The sequence below is a fragment of the Ahaetulla prasina genome, chromosome 3 (genome assembly GCF_028640845.1).
Source record: "Ahaetulla prasina isolate Xishuangbanna chromosome 3, ASM2864084v1, whole genome shotgun sequence".
Taxonomy (NCBI): Eukaryota; Metazoa; Chordata; class Lepidosauria; order Squamata; family Colubridae; genus Ahaetulla; species Ahaetulla prasina.
Window position 1 is genome coordinate 44,214,632 of NC_080541.1, and position 17,009 is coordinate 44,231,640.

The 17,009-nt window shown below is 36.4% G+C and overlaps 1 protein-coding gene across 8 annotated transcripts in view; it reads right to left on the minus strand.

The window, feature by feature from the left end:
* The window catches only part of CSPP1 (centrosome and spindle pole associated protein 1), a 66,697-nt gene that overhangs the window by 25,477 nt on the left and 24,211 nt on the right, over window positions 1–17,009 (minus strand). For all 8 annotated transcript variants that reach the window (XR_009154055.1, XM_058174303.1, XM_058174300.1 and 5 more), the window contains 9 exons: window positions 16,564–16,754; window positions 13,909–14,030; window positions 11,497–11,569; window positions 10,952–11,072; window positions 7,897–8,044; window positions 6,553–6,705; window positions 3,356–3,468; window positions 1,522–1,671; window positions 801–935 (listed from right to left, as the gene is read on the minus strand). Coding sequence is in view for 7 of the 8 variants with exons in the window: in XM_058174303.1 (XP_058030286.1) it covers window positions 801–935; window positions 1,522–1,671; window positions 3,356–3,468; window positions 6,553–6,705; window positions 7,897–8,044; window positions 10,952–11,072; window positions 11,497–11,569; window positions 13,909–14,030; window positions 16,564–16,754 (1,206 nt within the window). In the remaining variant the exon portion in view is untranslated. The remainder of the gene's footprint in view (window positions 1–800; window positions 936–1,521; window positions 1,672–3,355; window positions 3,469–6,552; window positions 6,706–7,896; window positions 8,045–10,951; window positions 11,073–11,496; window positions 11,570–13,908; window positions 14,031–16,563; window positions 16,755–17,009) is intronic.

Here is a 17,009-nt window from a genome sequence, read left to right on the forward strand (position 1 = left end):
GTGTGCACTGCACATGTGCACCTTGCATTTGGTGCATGGTGTGCACTGCGCATGCGCACACTCAGCACGCATGCGTAGCCAGCAAACTGGTAGTAAACCGGTTCAGATTTCACCACTGAGCACAACCCAATGAAATTTAAGTCTGTTTAATATATTTACCAATGTTCTATACTACTTTGAACTCTTACGAATTATGCTATTAAACATTTTAGAATGTGATTTAGGGAAACATTTGCATGAAGTTGAATTTACGTATTCATAACTTAATCTAGGAAATGTCTACAGGTAATCCTCAACTTACAACTGGTCATTTAACAACCTTTCAAAGTTATGACAGCCTCGGAAAGAATGCTTTATGGGCCATAAAGCACTTCCGACCATCATAAAACATAAGAGTCTTCTCCTGCAGTCACATGGTCCTATTTCATAAACCAGTCAACTGAAGAAGCTTTTTGGATAAGAAGTGAAATGTCTTCAAGGAAAAGTAAAGAAAGTCCAGTTGCCTTTTGAAAATGCACCTTTGGGGCCCCAACTTTAAACATTCCAATGTTCTATGCCATTAAGAGATTTTTTTTTATACTATGTAAGTTGTTTAGCAATTTCTTTTACAATAATTATCGGTGCTTTGGATTCAAACATCAAACTAGAAGCTATTCTTATTGATCTCCTGGAAGACCATGGGTTTTGAGACTGAAACATTTTGGGATGTGCTTAGAACTGCAGTTTTGAGTTCTATGGAGATGTTCCTACTTGGATCTAAGCTAATAAAGACAAATTTTAAGATTTTCTTTTTACATTACCTTCTCGTCAGTCAAATATTTTTCAGTTTCAATATCCTGTTTATTTTTTTCTTCTTCTTCTTCTATCTTTCTCCTTTCAGCTTCTTTTCTTCTTTCTTCAGCTAATTTATATAATTCTTCATTTTTTAATCTTTGCTATAAAGATAAAAATGGAAATGATACAAACCAAATTTAATGTTGATGAGATAGCAATTAATCAATCTGCATCTCTGAAGTCTTTTCTTGCACTGCAAGAAAAGAATGGGAAAGCCTATCTATATGTAATATTACCAAGTGCCCACTTGAATATTTATGGGAGAGATTTGTAAATCAAACTGATTATTTAAAATCTTTTCATTTGATATAAATTGCATTACATATATTAATTAATTAAATTACTTGCTGTTCCCCACTTAACAGGAGTCTTGAATTAAAGAATAAGAATACACATTTTCTTTACTGGCATATTAATTAAAGCAAAGTTGGAATGCTAGTGAAAAATAAGTACATTTTACCTGCTCATTAATCAGAGAGACATGTACAATTATGACAAAAAATATGGAATTCGACTTTTTTTTAAAAAACTCCTGATATAAGGAATCTATTACAGAAGTAGTAATTTATTGTCTCATTTTTGGGATAATAAAAGGAAGTAACTGTTTTCTTCATGGCAAAAATCAATCAAATTAATTTTTGATTTAAACCAACTTTGTTGTTATGTTATGTTAATTTATAATCATACCTCATCTTCTTTCTTTCGCCTCTTTTCCAGTTCCTGTTCATACTCTCTCTGTATTCTAGCTCTCTGCTCAGCTAACCTTCTTTCTTCCCTTTCTTCTTCAATCCTTCGTTTTTCACGTTCTTCATTTTCTCTTTTTCTTTTTTCCTCTATCTGGAAACAAAATATCTTTTTCCCCCTTGTTTTCATAAAACTAATTAGACTGGCTAGATCATTATGACCAACCACTGATCAATGGAAGACTTCTATTTCCACAGCAATCTTAATCGCTGGATTGTGTCAATACATGCATCTACTATGAAAACTATTGCATTGTATTTTTTATGAAGGTTAGTAGTTATAATAGACTAACCTTGAATATTCTAATAAAGAAGAGTGAAAGCAATTGGAATCTCATGATCAGGAATTTAAGTAGAATTGTGGAATTTCATGAGGAAGATTAATGGAGGAAAAAGGGAAGGAAAGAATACACTGATCACATCAAGGTTAGTTTAGGTTAGGTAAAAAGAAACCAGAGCTCTAAATGATGAAAATACAACAATTCCTAAAGAGTACAAATGTAGCAACAGTAGCTAGTATGAAGATGAAAGCCAATTCGGAAAGGAGTCCCAATATAGTAAAAGTATGATAAATACGTGACTAGCTGCTTATTTTGTACAAGTTATGCATTTATCCTCAATGTATTAAAGCTATCAGAGAACAGCCCTTTTTATTGAGACCAGAATCCTAAACGATATGTGCTCAGACAACCATTAAGCTACACTGACAATACAAGTAGTCCTTGACTTACAATAGTTCATTTAGTGATCATTCAAAGTTACAACAGCACTAAAAAAAAGTGTGACCATTTTTCACACCATTGCAGCATCCCCAAGGTCATGTGATTTACAATTGGATGCTTGACAACTGGTTCATTTTTATGATGGTTGCAGTGTCCTGGGGTCATGTGATCAGACTTTGTGACCTTCTGACAAGCAAAGTCAATGGGGAAGCTAGATTCATTTAACAACCATGTTACTAATTTAACAACTGTTGTAATTCACTTAGCAACTGTGGCAAGGAAAGTTGTAAAATGGGGCAAAATTCACTTAACAATTTCTCACCTAGCAATATAAACGTTGGGCTCAATTGTGGTTGTAAATCAAGCACTACCTCTAATTCCTAGAATGTAACAGCTTGATTCCATTCCCAGGATGCAGTTTCCTATGCTCTAATGGAGAATGAGGATTTTGGCAGAGAATATCATTTCAAGGATAAAGGAGATGCTCTCATAGAAAGGAACCAGCCCCAGGGTTAGGATCTATATCCTCTCATAACTCCTCCAAGAAGTACAGAATTTTTGATTGTATATAATTCACTCATTAAAATTAGTGCCTCATGTAATGGCTGCAGATAATGAAAATTTCTCCCAAGCAGAAATTTACAACATGTTGCAACTGAAATGTTGAAGTACTCAGGATTTTGACTCTTTCTGAGGATACTTCATTGTATTCTGTCCACTTCCCTACTAGTCAGTTTTCATATTCCCTAATACTGAACATTCTGTGATGTCTAAACAAATTTATCCTAAGATTTTTCAAAAAGTGTTATTTAGAAATTATGATGGGATGATACATTTGCAACTTTTTAATAAACCTAAATTTTCTTATTTTAGCCTCATGCATTTTGGTGCATAGACTTTTGGAAATTGTGTTCAGTATTTGAAATTTGCTACTACTAAATAAAAACACTGTTTAATCTATAGAAAGCCCAGATCTGCAGCAGCATTTAGAAAATGGAAATAAGCTAAATCAGAAATATATTTTTCTTTGTTTAATATTGTTACAAATATATTTACCTGGAAACGAAGGAAATTCTTATATGACTCTTGCCTCCTTAGTTGTTCTGGACTTGGGGGCTCTCCAAAAACATTACCCCGTGCAAAAGGGGATGTTTGTGTATATGTAAAGCCTAATTTAAAAAAGAAAAGGAGGGAAGTCGTAAGCATTGATAATAATCACAAATGCTTTTAAGCGGACACATAAATTAATCTATAATTATGCTGTAATTGCTATTACCCAGCTTAAGATATATTTGCAATTAACAATCCAAAAGTATTTTTTAAAAGCTTTTAAAGAATCGATTGGATTTTTCTATAGTAGGCACTACCTACCTCCACTGGAAGCAAAAACAAAAGCTACACTACCAATACTAATAAAGATTGCAACACAGACGACTAAGGCAACCAGAAGTCCAGACATAATATAATATATATACTCTTCAAAAAAAGAACCTTACAAAAGGGAAAGGAGAGAGAAAATGACTGCTAGATAGAAACATGAATATGCACATCCCTTCAACCATTTCTTTAATATGCATGGACACACTGACAAGGGAAAAGAAATAGGAAAAAACCCCAAGCCTTTAATTAATCAACATTTTCTGTATTCAAAGACTTCACTGTGATGGTCTGAATTGTGCCCAAGATATTCTAAGTTTTAGCAATATATTGTGCCCAAGAATTAGAACACCTTTAAATTATTTAATATGTTGGGGTAAATTTTCACGACTACCATATTTTTCGGGCTATAAGACGCTCCAGACTATAAGAAGTACCTAGCTTTTGGAGAGGAAAACAAGAAAAAAAATCTGCCTCTGCCTCCCAGCAATTTGCCTCCTTGCAGCAAACAGTAAACAGCCTAGTCAGCTTTAGCACAGACTGATTTAGCACGAGCAGCTGATTGGTGGTTGATCGGCCTCCCAGAATACCACTTATCAGCTGTTCCAGGCTGTGGAGATCGCTGCTTCCCATCTGCGCCCCATTTTTGGCCTCTGTGCGTCCCGTTTTCAGCTTGTTCCAGGCAGTGGGAATCACCGCCACCACCTATCCCTGCCACCTGGGATGGGCTGAAAACAGGATGTGTAGAGGCCAAAAGCGGGGCATGCAGAGGTAACGATAGGTGGCAGCGATGATCCCTGGGGCTTTGGCAATATTCGCTCTGTAAGACACACAAACATTTCCACCCACTTTGTGGGGTGGGGAGTGCGTCTTATAGACCAAAAAATACCGTATATCTGGCAATACTTAAAATTAATTTCATCATTTACTTTATGATTTGTTTTAAATTAAAAAGGCAACTGCATTTTTTAAAAAAAATATTACAAAACAAAAATGTTAAAATCAATAGAAAGGAATCTACATCTATTATTTCTAAGTGGTCAGTTTTGAGAATGTGAAAATCTTGAAGAAAAGTTTAGTGTTCTAACGATTTTTTCTCAAAAAACTAAAAATGCATTACATTTCTAATATTTTTTCTCATTTCCCATATTCTTGTAGATCAAAAGCAGCCTTCTGCATCCACTGCATACTATATACACCTGAGCTACTCCAGTTTTTTTCAAAAGTTTATGCATTGATTGCAATCATATACATCAAAATAACCAAACTTCTTCAGTTTTCATAATATCCACTTTTTCCCCTTCAAAACATACTTTAAAAAGCAATAATTTCCATTTCTTCACCCCAAATCATACAAAGGCCCTGAAACTAAGTTGAGTCCAGTCTGCTAAAATGGTAGTTCCATAAAACAGGTTTCCCCAACCCCCGGGCCACAGCTCACTACTAACCCATGATTGATTCACAACCAGCCATGGGCTGGCGCACACACAAGCACGACTCAACTTGTGTGAATGGTGGGCCAGTATGCACATGCCTATGCGCACAATTCAATTTGCAGTTGAGCTGCGTATGTATGCACATGTGCATTGGTCTGCTACTTGTGAATCCCGGCTCCCCTCTCCAGCCAGCCGAGCCACCAAGTCGCAAAGTTTGGGGACTGCTGGTGTAAAAGATGTTTAAAAACGATGAAAGAGACATGTCCAAATGCAATCCTGAAGAAGAGTCCTGTATAGGGGCCGGGATAGCTCAGGCAATAGAGAAGCCTGTTATTAGAACACAAAGCCTGCAATTACTGCAGGTTCGAGCCCGGCCCAAGGTTGACTCAGCCTTCCACCCTTTATAAGGTAGGTAAAATGAGGACCCAGATTGTTGGGGGGGCAATAAGTTGACTTTGTAAAAAATATACAAATAGAATGAGACTATTGCCTTATACATTGTAAGCCGCCCTGAGTCTTCGGAGAAGGGCGGGGTATAAATGTAAACAAAAAAAAAAATATGACCCTAGGTAGATTGAGTATTTTTAGGGTTTATTTTCAAATAAGACAATATGGTGAAATTTATAATATTCCACCAAGTGAGATTTTTTTATTGTAATTTATGAACATGTTACTCAATCTTCCTTCCAGTTGAACAAATTTCTGCTTTGATTTTTTTTCCTATTTTAGATATTTGTCTTGCCTCTATAGCTGCTCAAAAGCTTCTTGAAGATGGTTGTAATTTTTCAATTTTATTTTGTATTGTTATATTGACATATTAATTGTGATCGTTCCTCAAAGTCACTCATACAAAATGAATGCCCATATAAAAGGAAAAAGATAAATAAACTTGAACTGGGCTTAAAATGCAAACCAGAAATAAATCAGAAACCATGAACAACCCAACTGAGAGATGTATGCAACATAATTTCATTTTAATGTCTGCCAGTTAGTGTACATTCAAAGTGACAATAAAGTTATTCCTAAGTGTAACTATCACCATTTGCCTATTGTGCTAGACTACCTTTGCAATGACCTATTTTTTTTTTAAAAAAATCATTAAACAATGATTCTTCATTGATTCCATTAATGTACCACACTAAGCAAAATAAAAGAAACCTCACTACATTCCCAAAATGTGAATCCAGCCTGTAAATAAGTGGAAAAATCTTTGCATCTGCACAAAGTCCATTTTGATGCAGATCAGAAGTCAACAGGGATATAACAACTTTTATAAATGTAATAATACAGGTCTAGTACTACTTAACTTTATATGCTTTAAGACGATTGAAAAAATATATAGGATTGCCTTCAGTGGAAAGTACAGCATAGGAAGAATGAACAATAATTTTGACCAATGACACAACACCGTTGCAACTGAAAATATATTAGCATTTAAACCTGCTGTTTTATTTGTAGATTCATCTGTATTTTCAAGTCTTGGTGAGGCCAAACTTAGGTCAACAGATACTACAGCTCTTTTATCTTCATATACTCGTGCCTCTGGATTATGGTATGCATCTTCATTTTGCTTGTGCATCATATTCAAGTCCGCTGAAGAAAAGGGGGAAATTTTATTCCAATGTGGCATGTTTATAACAGTTTCAAGAAATATTATTTCAGAATTACAGTTAAAAGGATGCATGAGGGCCTCAATCTAAGACAGAATTATGTGCGCTGTATACAGTATTCTTTATTTCAAACTCTACTATAAGTCAAGCAATTTTAAAAAAACTTTTTAAAATTAAAAATATTATCATCCAGTTTAGCTATAAGAGTTAAGGTCACTCAATTTGTAGTACTCTTATTTCAATTTTGTTATTACATTTTACTTTTACCTAATATTATTAAAGGATTAATGCAAGATTTACTTTAAAACATAGATATTTTAAAACTTTATATATGAAGGATTGAATTAACAAACTCTTCTTGTGAGAGAATGACGTCTTCTCTTTATAAGAAGGCTATTAATTCAACAGCATTTTCAAAGTAAATTCTAGTATTTTTCAATTGTTTCTGATAATCTGCTTCAAATACAATATTTCAGATGTGGAAAGCGCAGGAAAAAGAGAATTAACAAAACTGGTTTTTATCCCTTCCACCTAACTTGAGCACAATGAACAGAATTCTGCCCAGAAAGCAGTCTACCTCAGTGAAAAGAAGCAATGGCTCCAGCCTAACATTGTTAAACAGTCAATGTGATTTTTATAATTCTGATTAAAATATGATTAAAATATTATACAAATTAAAATCTCTACTGTATGTACACATGCTCCAAAAGGACACCTACAACTTCTTTGGATAACAGTTAACATTAACCGAGTTGTTATTTATTTTGTAAAACCAGAACTTCTAACAGAACTAAGAAATGATCCTTCAGTTTAAGGATATTGTAATTCAATTGCCTCTTTGTTGAGAATATAGAAAGGCCTACAAAAAAAAATCTTGGTCCAGGTGCTTCAGGTATCACAGGAGTCCCTTTCTTGCTCCAATCATCATTTTCTGAATGCAATTCTGTCAAATCAACTTTTTAAAAATCCTGTTATAAAAACAGTTCTTGCTGACATAAAAGCAAATATTATTCAACCACATTATTTAAACAGGAAAAAAAATCCTTCTATGCTGTAAATTCGCTGTAGTACATCCATTTTACTTGTGTATCAAGATGCCCTTTAGGAGAGAGTAGATATAAACAGCTACATGTCTGAAGAACTAAAAGGAAGATCATTAGATTTTCAAACATACTTATAAGATTTCCTTTTTTGTCTCTGAGAGGAGCTCCGCCCCCTCCTTTTCCCCAAGGGTTATAATTTCTCATTTCAGCTTCTAATTTGGCTTCATAGCGTTCTTTTTCTTCCTTTTCTTGCCTACGGCGTTCTTCTCTTTCCCTTATCTATATAAAATATAAATAAAACAGCAATTATTTTTAACAAATACTGAATTTGAACAATATTGACATACGTTGTCCTATTGTGATATATAACTACAAATTAGGTTAAACAAAAATGTCCAGTTTTTAAACTGGTGTATAAAAGAATAATCAGTAAGACCTAGACCAGCACTAAGAATAATAACCATAATGCATTTATACTTATTAAAAATCACATGGCATTTTTGGAAAGCTATTTCAATATTCATATTTTATAAGTATTTCAGGAGTTTGATCTTGTAATAATGGTGTAAATAATATATGAAAGTTGGAAATATACTGTAGACCACAGGTGTCAAACTCGATCGCGTCACATCATGTATTGTGACATATCACGTTTTTGCAATTGCAGAGCTGGGGTGGGCGTGGCCTGCGCATGATGCATCCAACTCTCAGGCCACCAGTTTGACAATCCTGCTGTAGACCTAAGGAGGGTCCTTGGTGCTCTCTGAGCTTGCTTGTTTTCTTGCAGACATTTCATGATCCAAACTAGGCAACATCATCAAAGCTAGTAAAGAGTGCAGTTTGCTGTCAGTTAATATTCTAGTGGCTTGCCTATCAATGTTGGTGGGGTGGTCTTAGATTCTTTGGTTGGGCTGTTTGCTGTTGGCTTCTTTGGCAGTTTCATGATTAGGGTATTGTTTACTTGATTGTATGTCTGATGTTATTCTTGGAGTTAATCTATGCTCAACTGGGTGCTGATTGCTGATGGAGAGGTGCTTAGTTCTATTTGTTCCCTTTTTGGCTAGTTGATTGTTTCTTTTGAATAATCTATAGATATTGTTTATATGCCTATTAATGGCTAATTTGTACAGGGTACAGGGCTTCTAGAAATTCCCTGGTGTTTTTGGTCTAGGATGGTCACATTTTCCCAATTGAATCTGTCTATATGTTGCGAAATTAAAGAATTTTCATCATGTCTTCTGACTGCTAGTTGGTGTTCGCGGATGCCTTCTGCAAGTCAAGTCTGGCTGTTTGTCCTACATAGTGATTGTTGCAGTCTTTACACTGTATGTTGTAGATGACTCCTGTTTTTTCTCCTGGGGTTGTTGGGTCTTTTGGTCTGCTTAGAATGTTTTGAAAGGCTTTAGTTGGGCTTGTGTGCTATGCTGATTCCATGTGGTTGTAATAGACTGTTGGTGGTTTCTGAGATATTGTTGATGTACACCAGTGTAATCCTTTTTAGGGTTTGTGTTGGTTGTGTTGTATGGGTTGAGAGGTCAGGGACTTTTTGATAAAGTTGCATGGATATCCATTTTCTTGAAATATGTTGTAAAGATGCTCTATTTCCGTTTACTGCTGTTCCTGGTTGTTGAAGTGGGTTTGGGCTTGTCTAAACAAAGTACTTATATCAATACTGAAGATATAAATTGTCACAAATTCTTAAATACCGCTGTACCATTCTGGTCCTTTGAAATCTTATCATCTTGCATAATACTGCTATATATACAGAGTACAAAAGGGGTGGACAAGAGGAGGAAGAAGAGAGAGGGAGAGGAGATGGCTGTCTGTTTTGGCAATGTACCCAAGGTAGACTGGATCAAGCTCAGGGGTGAAATCTAAAAATTTTCCCTACCGGTTCTGTGGGCATGGCTTAATTGGTGGGCGTGGCTTGGTGGTCAGATGACTGGGTGAGCGTGGCCAATAACAATAAATAATAAAAATAATAAATAAGGTATACAAAACAATAAGAGGTACCAAAAACCAACTTTCACACTTTACACACACACAATACAACACAACTGACTCACACACAATGTAAAGGCAGCTGCACTTCACCCAAAATGGCCCCTGCAACAAGCAGGAACCTCACACGTTCACACTTTACACACACACAGCACAACTGACTCATACACACACACACACACACACACACACACACAATGCCACATACAGCTTTGTGAGATTTTGTGTTTGTGTAGTTAGAGTGAAACACTACAGAAACACACCAAATCTCAGAAAGCTGCACAAATATTTTATTTTATTATTTTTATTTATTTTTGTAGATCAGGGGTCTCCAACCTTAGTAACTTAGTTTGTGGACTTCAACTCCCAGAGTTCCTCATTCAGCAAAGCAGGAAGTCAAACCAAACTGTAATCAGTAGCTGAAGAAAAGCATGGTGTTGCCAGCCCGAAAGGAGCAGTAATTATAGGTAAGTGAGGAGGGGGAATTGGGTGGGCATGGGGGGGGGCTCTTGTAAGTGGGGGCTTTTAAAAAGTGAGTTTAAAATCTGTGAGGATCAGGAAACTCTTCTGGGATCGCCAGAGGAGGCTTTTAAAACCTCTTCCCCCCACCTTCGGCTGAAGAGGGCTTTTTTAAAAAACTTTTAAAGGGTTTTGATGATCTCTGCTCAGCCCCGCGATCATCAGAGGGTTTTTTTTTACTTTTAAAGGCGTGTTTTCTGCTGAAGAAAAACTGCTTTTAAAAGTTAAAAACAACAACAACCCTCTGCTGATGGTGTGGCTCAGCAGAGGCAGGGGGCGGGGCCAGGGATTTTTGCTACCGGTCCTCCGAACCAGCAGCCGCCATCGCTACCGGATCGGCTGAGCTAGTCCGAACCGGGACCATTTCACCCCTGATCAAGCTGTCTGTTTTAAATGCACTGATGCCAGTGTTTATTTAGAAATTCAAAGTATATGAATATAATATTTAAGTATATCTCATGCTTTGCAGCATGAGTAGGTAGTATTAATAAGAAACTGGGATATTTTAAATTGTTATTTCTTACCAGAATACATAAAGATCATTTGGCCTATACATGAGAAATTACTTATCAGAAAATATTATTTGCTCTTATCAAAATTTCTTTAAAAACTAACACCTCAATTGAAAATACAAAAATAATTTCTGGACAGATTTCACCTTCCTACCTGCTGTTGTAATTCTTGCTGATAAGCAAAGGTAGCCTCTCTTGTGGGTTTTGGTTTTTCCTCAGGAAATACTCCCAAACCTTTTGCTCTGGTATTTGCAATGCTTGCTCCAATTTTATTGCTGCATTGAATAGAATAGAATTCTTTATTGGCCAAGTGTGATTAAACACACAAGGAATTTGTCTTGGTGCATACGCTCTCAGTGTACATAAAAGAAAAGATACATTCATCAAGAATCGTAAGGTACAACACTTAATGATAGTCATAGGGTACAAATAAGCAATCAAATCATATTAGGAAACACAATCAATATAAATCTTAAAGATACCAGCAACAAGTTTACAGTCATTCAAAAAGATTTAAAGAAAGTATATTTAAGTGACATTTTCATAATTTTCCTGTATAATCTTGTCAGCTATAAAAGTGGTCTGTTTTATATATTATGTTAAGTTCGGAAAGCTGTCAATCATTTCAAAATTATATTCATAACTAGAATTAAATAAACAATATAAACTATAGTTTACTTCGTACTTTTTGGTACTTACAAGGGCACAGGAGGTTTTTGAGTGGTATCAAAAGGGGGTGGTGCAGATGAAGGCTGTGTCCCACCTGCACCATCTAAAATAGCAAAAAATGTAAATCTCAGATGTATAGCAAAACATAATATACATATTCTAAAATAATAAATATCAAATGATTATCATCTGAAGCATGGCCATACTGTTAATCGGGTGGTAAACGCTGCTAGGATTATAGGTAGTCCTCAATTTACGACTAAAAGTAGAATTTTCATCACTAAGTGATTGGTTATAAAGCAAGATGTCACCTGACTATATCGCTTAGCAATCACTATACCAGCACTTTCCATTGATTAAACAAATGCAACCATTTGTTAGCCAAGCACCCACCCCCAATCCAAGCCATCCTAGCTTCATCCCTTCCAGCCCCAAGTCTCAGTAAAATAAGGGATTGCCTCCAATATCGCCCATGCATCTACCCTCCCCCCATCTCTGCCGTTTTGACTGTCTGCACCCTGCCTTTTGGGTTGGCAAGCAGCCCCACAGCGATAAGACTCTGAGGATGCTTGTCATGCTCCAGAAAGCTGCAGCTGCCTTCACCACCCTAAACTCCAAAACTTCTGATGCCCTCCACTGCTTCTGCTAGGTTTTTTTGCTATCTTATTGTTCCTGCTGTTGATGAGGCATGCTTGGAATGGCTGGCAGGCCAGGCTGACTTTGGCTGTAAAAAACCCCAAAAAACCCAAGAGCAATAGTGAACCAAAGGCTCTTTTGCATCATGCTCCTGGGTGAGGCTGGGCTGCAAAAAAAAAAAAAAGTCAAAAGCAGCAGCAGTACTTCAGCATGCCAAAATGCCCTTTCACACTCCTGTAAAGCCTTGTGTCTTGTTTTTTTTTCTTTTTTCTTTTGCACCACAAAGGGGCATTTTGTTGCTGTGAGAGTGGCAGTTTTGGCTTTTTTTTCTGCAGCTGAAGCATGGCCCAGCCTGGTCCAGGAGTGTGACACAAATGAGCATTTTAGAGCACCACAATTCTGAGTTGTTTTGGGCTTCATTTTTATTTTTTTACAGCCGAAACCCAGACTCAACTCCACCCAGCAGCCAGGTGGTAGAGCATAGATCAGGGGGGGGGAGAAGAAGAAGTGCTCTATGGTCATAAGTGCTTGTAGGCTGTCAAGTGCCTGAATTCTGATCTTGTGACTATGTGGGAGTGGTGCTGCAAGATCTGTAATTTTGGGTATGGATCATACATCCCTTTAACTTTAACCACCATTGTAACTTCAGTCACTCAACAAGCATCAATGGCTCTATAAATCCAAAGTGGTCCTACAGGGATCTGGTCTTGGTTTCAGTATTATTCAACACTGAAATTAATAGCCTGTATAGCAACACTAATGAGTTGCTTATCAAATTTGCAGATGACACTAGAAGCTACTGTTCAACGCCGTCCAAAACAGAATGAGATTGAAATCTAATTTAAATGTTGGAAGACTGGATTAAGAGGAACAAGAAATCTTTCAATAAGGAGAAATGAAAGGTATTACATTTACAGAGGAAAAAGACAAGGCATCCATACAAAATGGGGGATATGTGGTTTTAGAAGCACTATGTCAGACTTGGATGGGGCCACTGACAAGGAAAATATGAGTCAACACTATGAGCTATTAGAAGAGCAAATATAATTCCAGATTATATCAGAAGCAGCACTGTATCAGAGACATATGAAGTTTTCATTACTTTGTACTTTTTACTATTAAAACCATATCTGCAGTAATTTGTGATTCTAGGCACTACATGTCCAAAAGGATATTGGCGGATTACATAGATACAGATATGGGGATTAAAATGTGCCATACAAAGAGAAGTTGAAGGCCTCTAAACCCATAACCCACCCACCCCTCAAGCCTTCATGACCGCACCCATGCCCATTATCTGGGACTTCTGCCTTTTCCTGCTTAACAACCTGTGCGTCCTGGGGTTATGCCAGGATTACATTTGTTAGCTAATTGGGATTGGGATTGTTAGCTAAGTGATGCAGTGACAATATCACACTTTACAACTGCATTACTTAGTGACAGCAATCCTGTTCCCAACTGGCATCATAACCCAAAAATTATACTATTTTTTAATTCCTCAAAGTTAAATGAATCAGAAGAAATAATTTTCAGAAGGCACACTGGCAGAAATAATTTTAAATAGAGGAACAGTTGGAAACAGCTGTTTTTCTTCTCCCATAGTATAGGAAGGAAGGTAAAAGAGAAAGCTGAAAGAATTATCATCAAAGCCACTACAAAGATTTGGGATGAGGTAAGCACTGCTTGGGAATTTTTGAACCCAACTTTCATTTCTAGATTTCCATAATTCGTCAATTCAGTAACATTTATCCATGAAAGACAAGCTATATCTTATAACTCTAAAGAAAAGAATAAAATAAAACTTACAATACGCGAGGCTGGGATCCAAAGGATTTCTGGTGCCATAGTAGTAGTAGGCATCATCATATGGAGTTCTATAACTATCAGTCAAAATTGGTGGTGGATGGGGTGGTGGAAGGGGGGCAATTCTAGACAAAAAAAAGATGAGGCAACTTTTTAAAATAGTACAGAGGAACTCCTCATCCATAAACATGTTCCAGTTAGCTCTAGTTGAGGTGGCACTATCTCTGAAGAAATAAATTGGTGTATTGGGGATTCTTCAAGATAGGCCATTACTGTTAGAAGAGAAAATAGAGGCCATGGCTGGGATGGCTTTGCCCAGCTTAGTCTACTAAGCTACTTGTGCTTCTATCTGGGGCAGGAAATTCTGATAATGGGGAGCAATGACCTCAATATCACATGATCTGACTCGTGTAATTGGACTGCTGTTGAAATTGACTTGGAAGCTATAGCTGATAGAATGCAGGAGTAGACTGAATTACTAAGAGAAATGATACAGAAGATAAAGCACTTAATTAAGCAGCAGTTATTAGTCCATAAAATTAAATAACTGACCTCATGGAACAAATCAAAATATTCCCAACAAATATTAATGAATAGCCATATTCAAAACAGAGATATTTTTGAAATTAATCAAGGAAAATGCAGATATTAGAGGCCCCTCAAGAAACACATATGAATTTAAAGCAAAAGGGAATCCTCATCCCCAGTTCCAGCACTTTTACCTACTTCGCTCCAGCACCAGTCTTAGTTGTTCCTTGGTTGTCCCAGCTTTGTGGCAGCCAACTTTAGGCTGCCTCTTCTTTTTGCCGTGGCTGAGAGGGAAAAAGAACCCCGGGTCAGACAGGAGAGCTGCAACTCTCCTCGACCTCACAGGGTGCCCTTCTTTGCTTCACCACCCCTACAGGGCGGCTTTGGCTCCTCTCAGAGCCCACAAACAGGGAGAAGTAAGCACAGGGAACGTGGAGACCTGTTCCCTGTGCCTGATATTGCTGCGACATCAACCGGAATTTAGAACTATCTGCTCAGCGGTGTTTAAGCATTCTGAGAAAATACCAGACCAGAAGTGTGCAAGAGAGAAAAATAATAAATTTTGAAATATACAGAAAATTGGACTCTTAAACTGGAAGACATGGTACTGGGAAGGCATTTTAAAATGCTGGAATCATTTACTTACAAATGATGATTGACTAGTGGCAATACTGAAATTTAAGTTGAGAGTGCCATCTGCTGACAAAAGGAAAAATTACAAGTCTGGGAATACCTATATGAAGGACTGTGAAAATATCTATTGGATTATTCTTACTATCCCATGACTATTGGAGACCCAAATATGAAAATAAGGACAATATTTAATCAAAGGGACCCCTGAATGTTATGCTAGAAGATTGAATCTGTAAAGAGGACGCAAAGAGGCTTTTGATAACCTCTGAGATTATCTAAATGGAACTGATTATATAACTATGGCATAGAAAGAACTGGGACTAGTGCATTCCTTGAAGGGCAATTTAAGGACTGAATAAATAGTTCTTGGACTGCTGGACAAAAGTTAGAATAAGTGATAAAAATAAGTAAAGGGGGAATATTAATGTATACACTTTTAAATAATAAAATAAAAATAATAACAAAAGAAAACATGGAATAATTGAATAATAGCAAAGCTGGCTGAGGAACTCTGGGAGTTGAAGTCCACAAGTCTTAAAAGAGCCAAGTTTGCAGACCCCGTCCTAGACCATATCATTTTCAGAAGTATGGAGATGTAAGTATCCTTTAGAAAAAGAATATATTCTGTTCTTAAAATTTAAAAGTGACATGCACTGGATGTTTAGCTTAGGACTAATTGAAATGGAATTTACAGCATTTATTAATATCATTATCCAAAAATTGTAATATTGGCCAAAAGATTCATCTCAAAAACTTAGTGAATGAATAAATTATTATTGCAAAAAGATATTAAACTGAAGTGTTATCTGAAACAGCTTCTTCTACTCTAATCTAACTTCTGATATTTATTTATGGCATGAGATTCCAGAAAAATGTGTATAAAAGGGACCTTCATTTCTTTGACATGAAGCAATCAGAATCAATATAGTACAATCCAATGTTTGATCTAGAACAAAAGACTGCAAAAAAGTTATCTATAATCAACTACATGTAATGGAAAATACATGAGATTTATAAAATGAATGTATGGAAACCCTAATTTAAACCTGTTAATGGTTACCAAAATCACAACTTCACATTAAAAGAAACATAGAATACCACTTTCTCCCATTTTTTTCTTTGAAAGCAATGCCTACAAAAGAAGCAATTATTCATTTTTCTATATGGGGTTAATGGAATGGTCCAATTCAGATATACAAATCTAACTCAATACTCAGCTTCCTAGACACTTTGTCCTTTTAACACCGCATGTCAAAGCAAGCAGAAATCAACTTCTTCAAAAAGGTTCCACATGTTTCGAGAAATTGACGTTTTTTTCTAACCCTAGTTAATTATATCTTCTCAATCTCAGGCATTAGAAAAGTAGAATTAACCAAGAACCTCTTCAGCTAATTATAGTCACCCAAAAGCAACAATGTGAAGATGAGGTTTATGGACAAAACCCATTCCCATTTCTAACCATTATCCAATTTTAAAGTGAACACTACTGAAAATCACCTGGGAGCCAACACTTCTCCAAGAGCACTGGACAAGCCTCTGTGGAAATCTTCATTCACTGGTGACACAGGAGGTGCAGATACAGAAGTAATTCCAGGAGAAGGAGTATGGAAAGCTGGTCTTGGCCTTTCAGGTGGTATTTTCTCCTCAGGTATATATGGCTTTAATCCCAACTCTTTTAGTCTGTTGGGCTATGAAAGAAAGTTGATTTATTTATTGCTTAGTTTCTTAAGTGACTCAAATTGTTTCACGTTTAGGAACACTCAGGTTGGAGGAAATATTGGACACTAACCATGAAGTTTCATTTTACTTGTAGCCACCATAAGGTAATCTCATCATACAACTCAAAGGGAAAGTATTATACATAACTTTCAATACAAGATTCTATATTACATGACTCCTCCGCCTTGATGGGCAGCTTCAGACAAATAAAATGACATAATAAA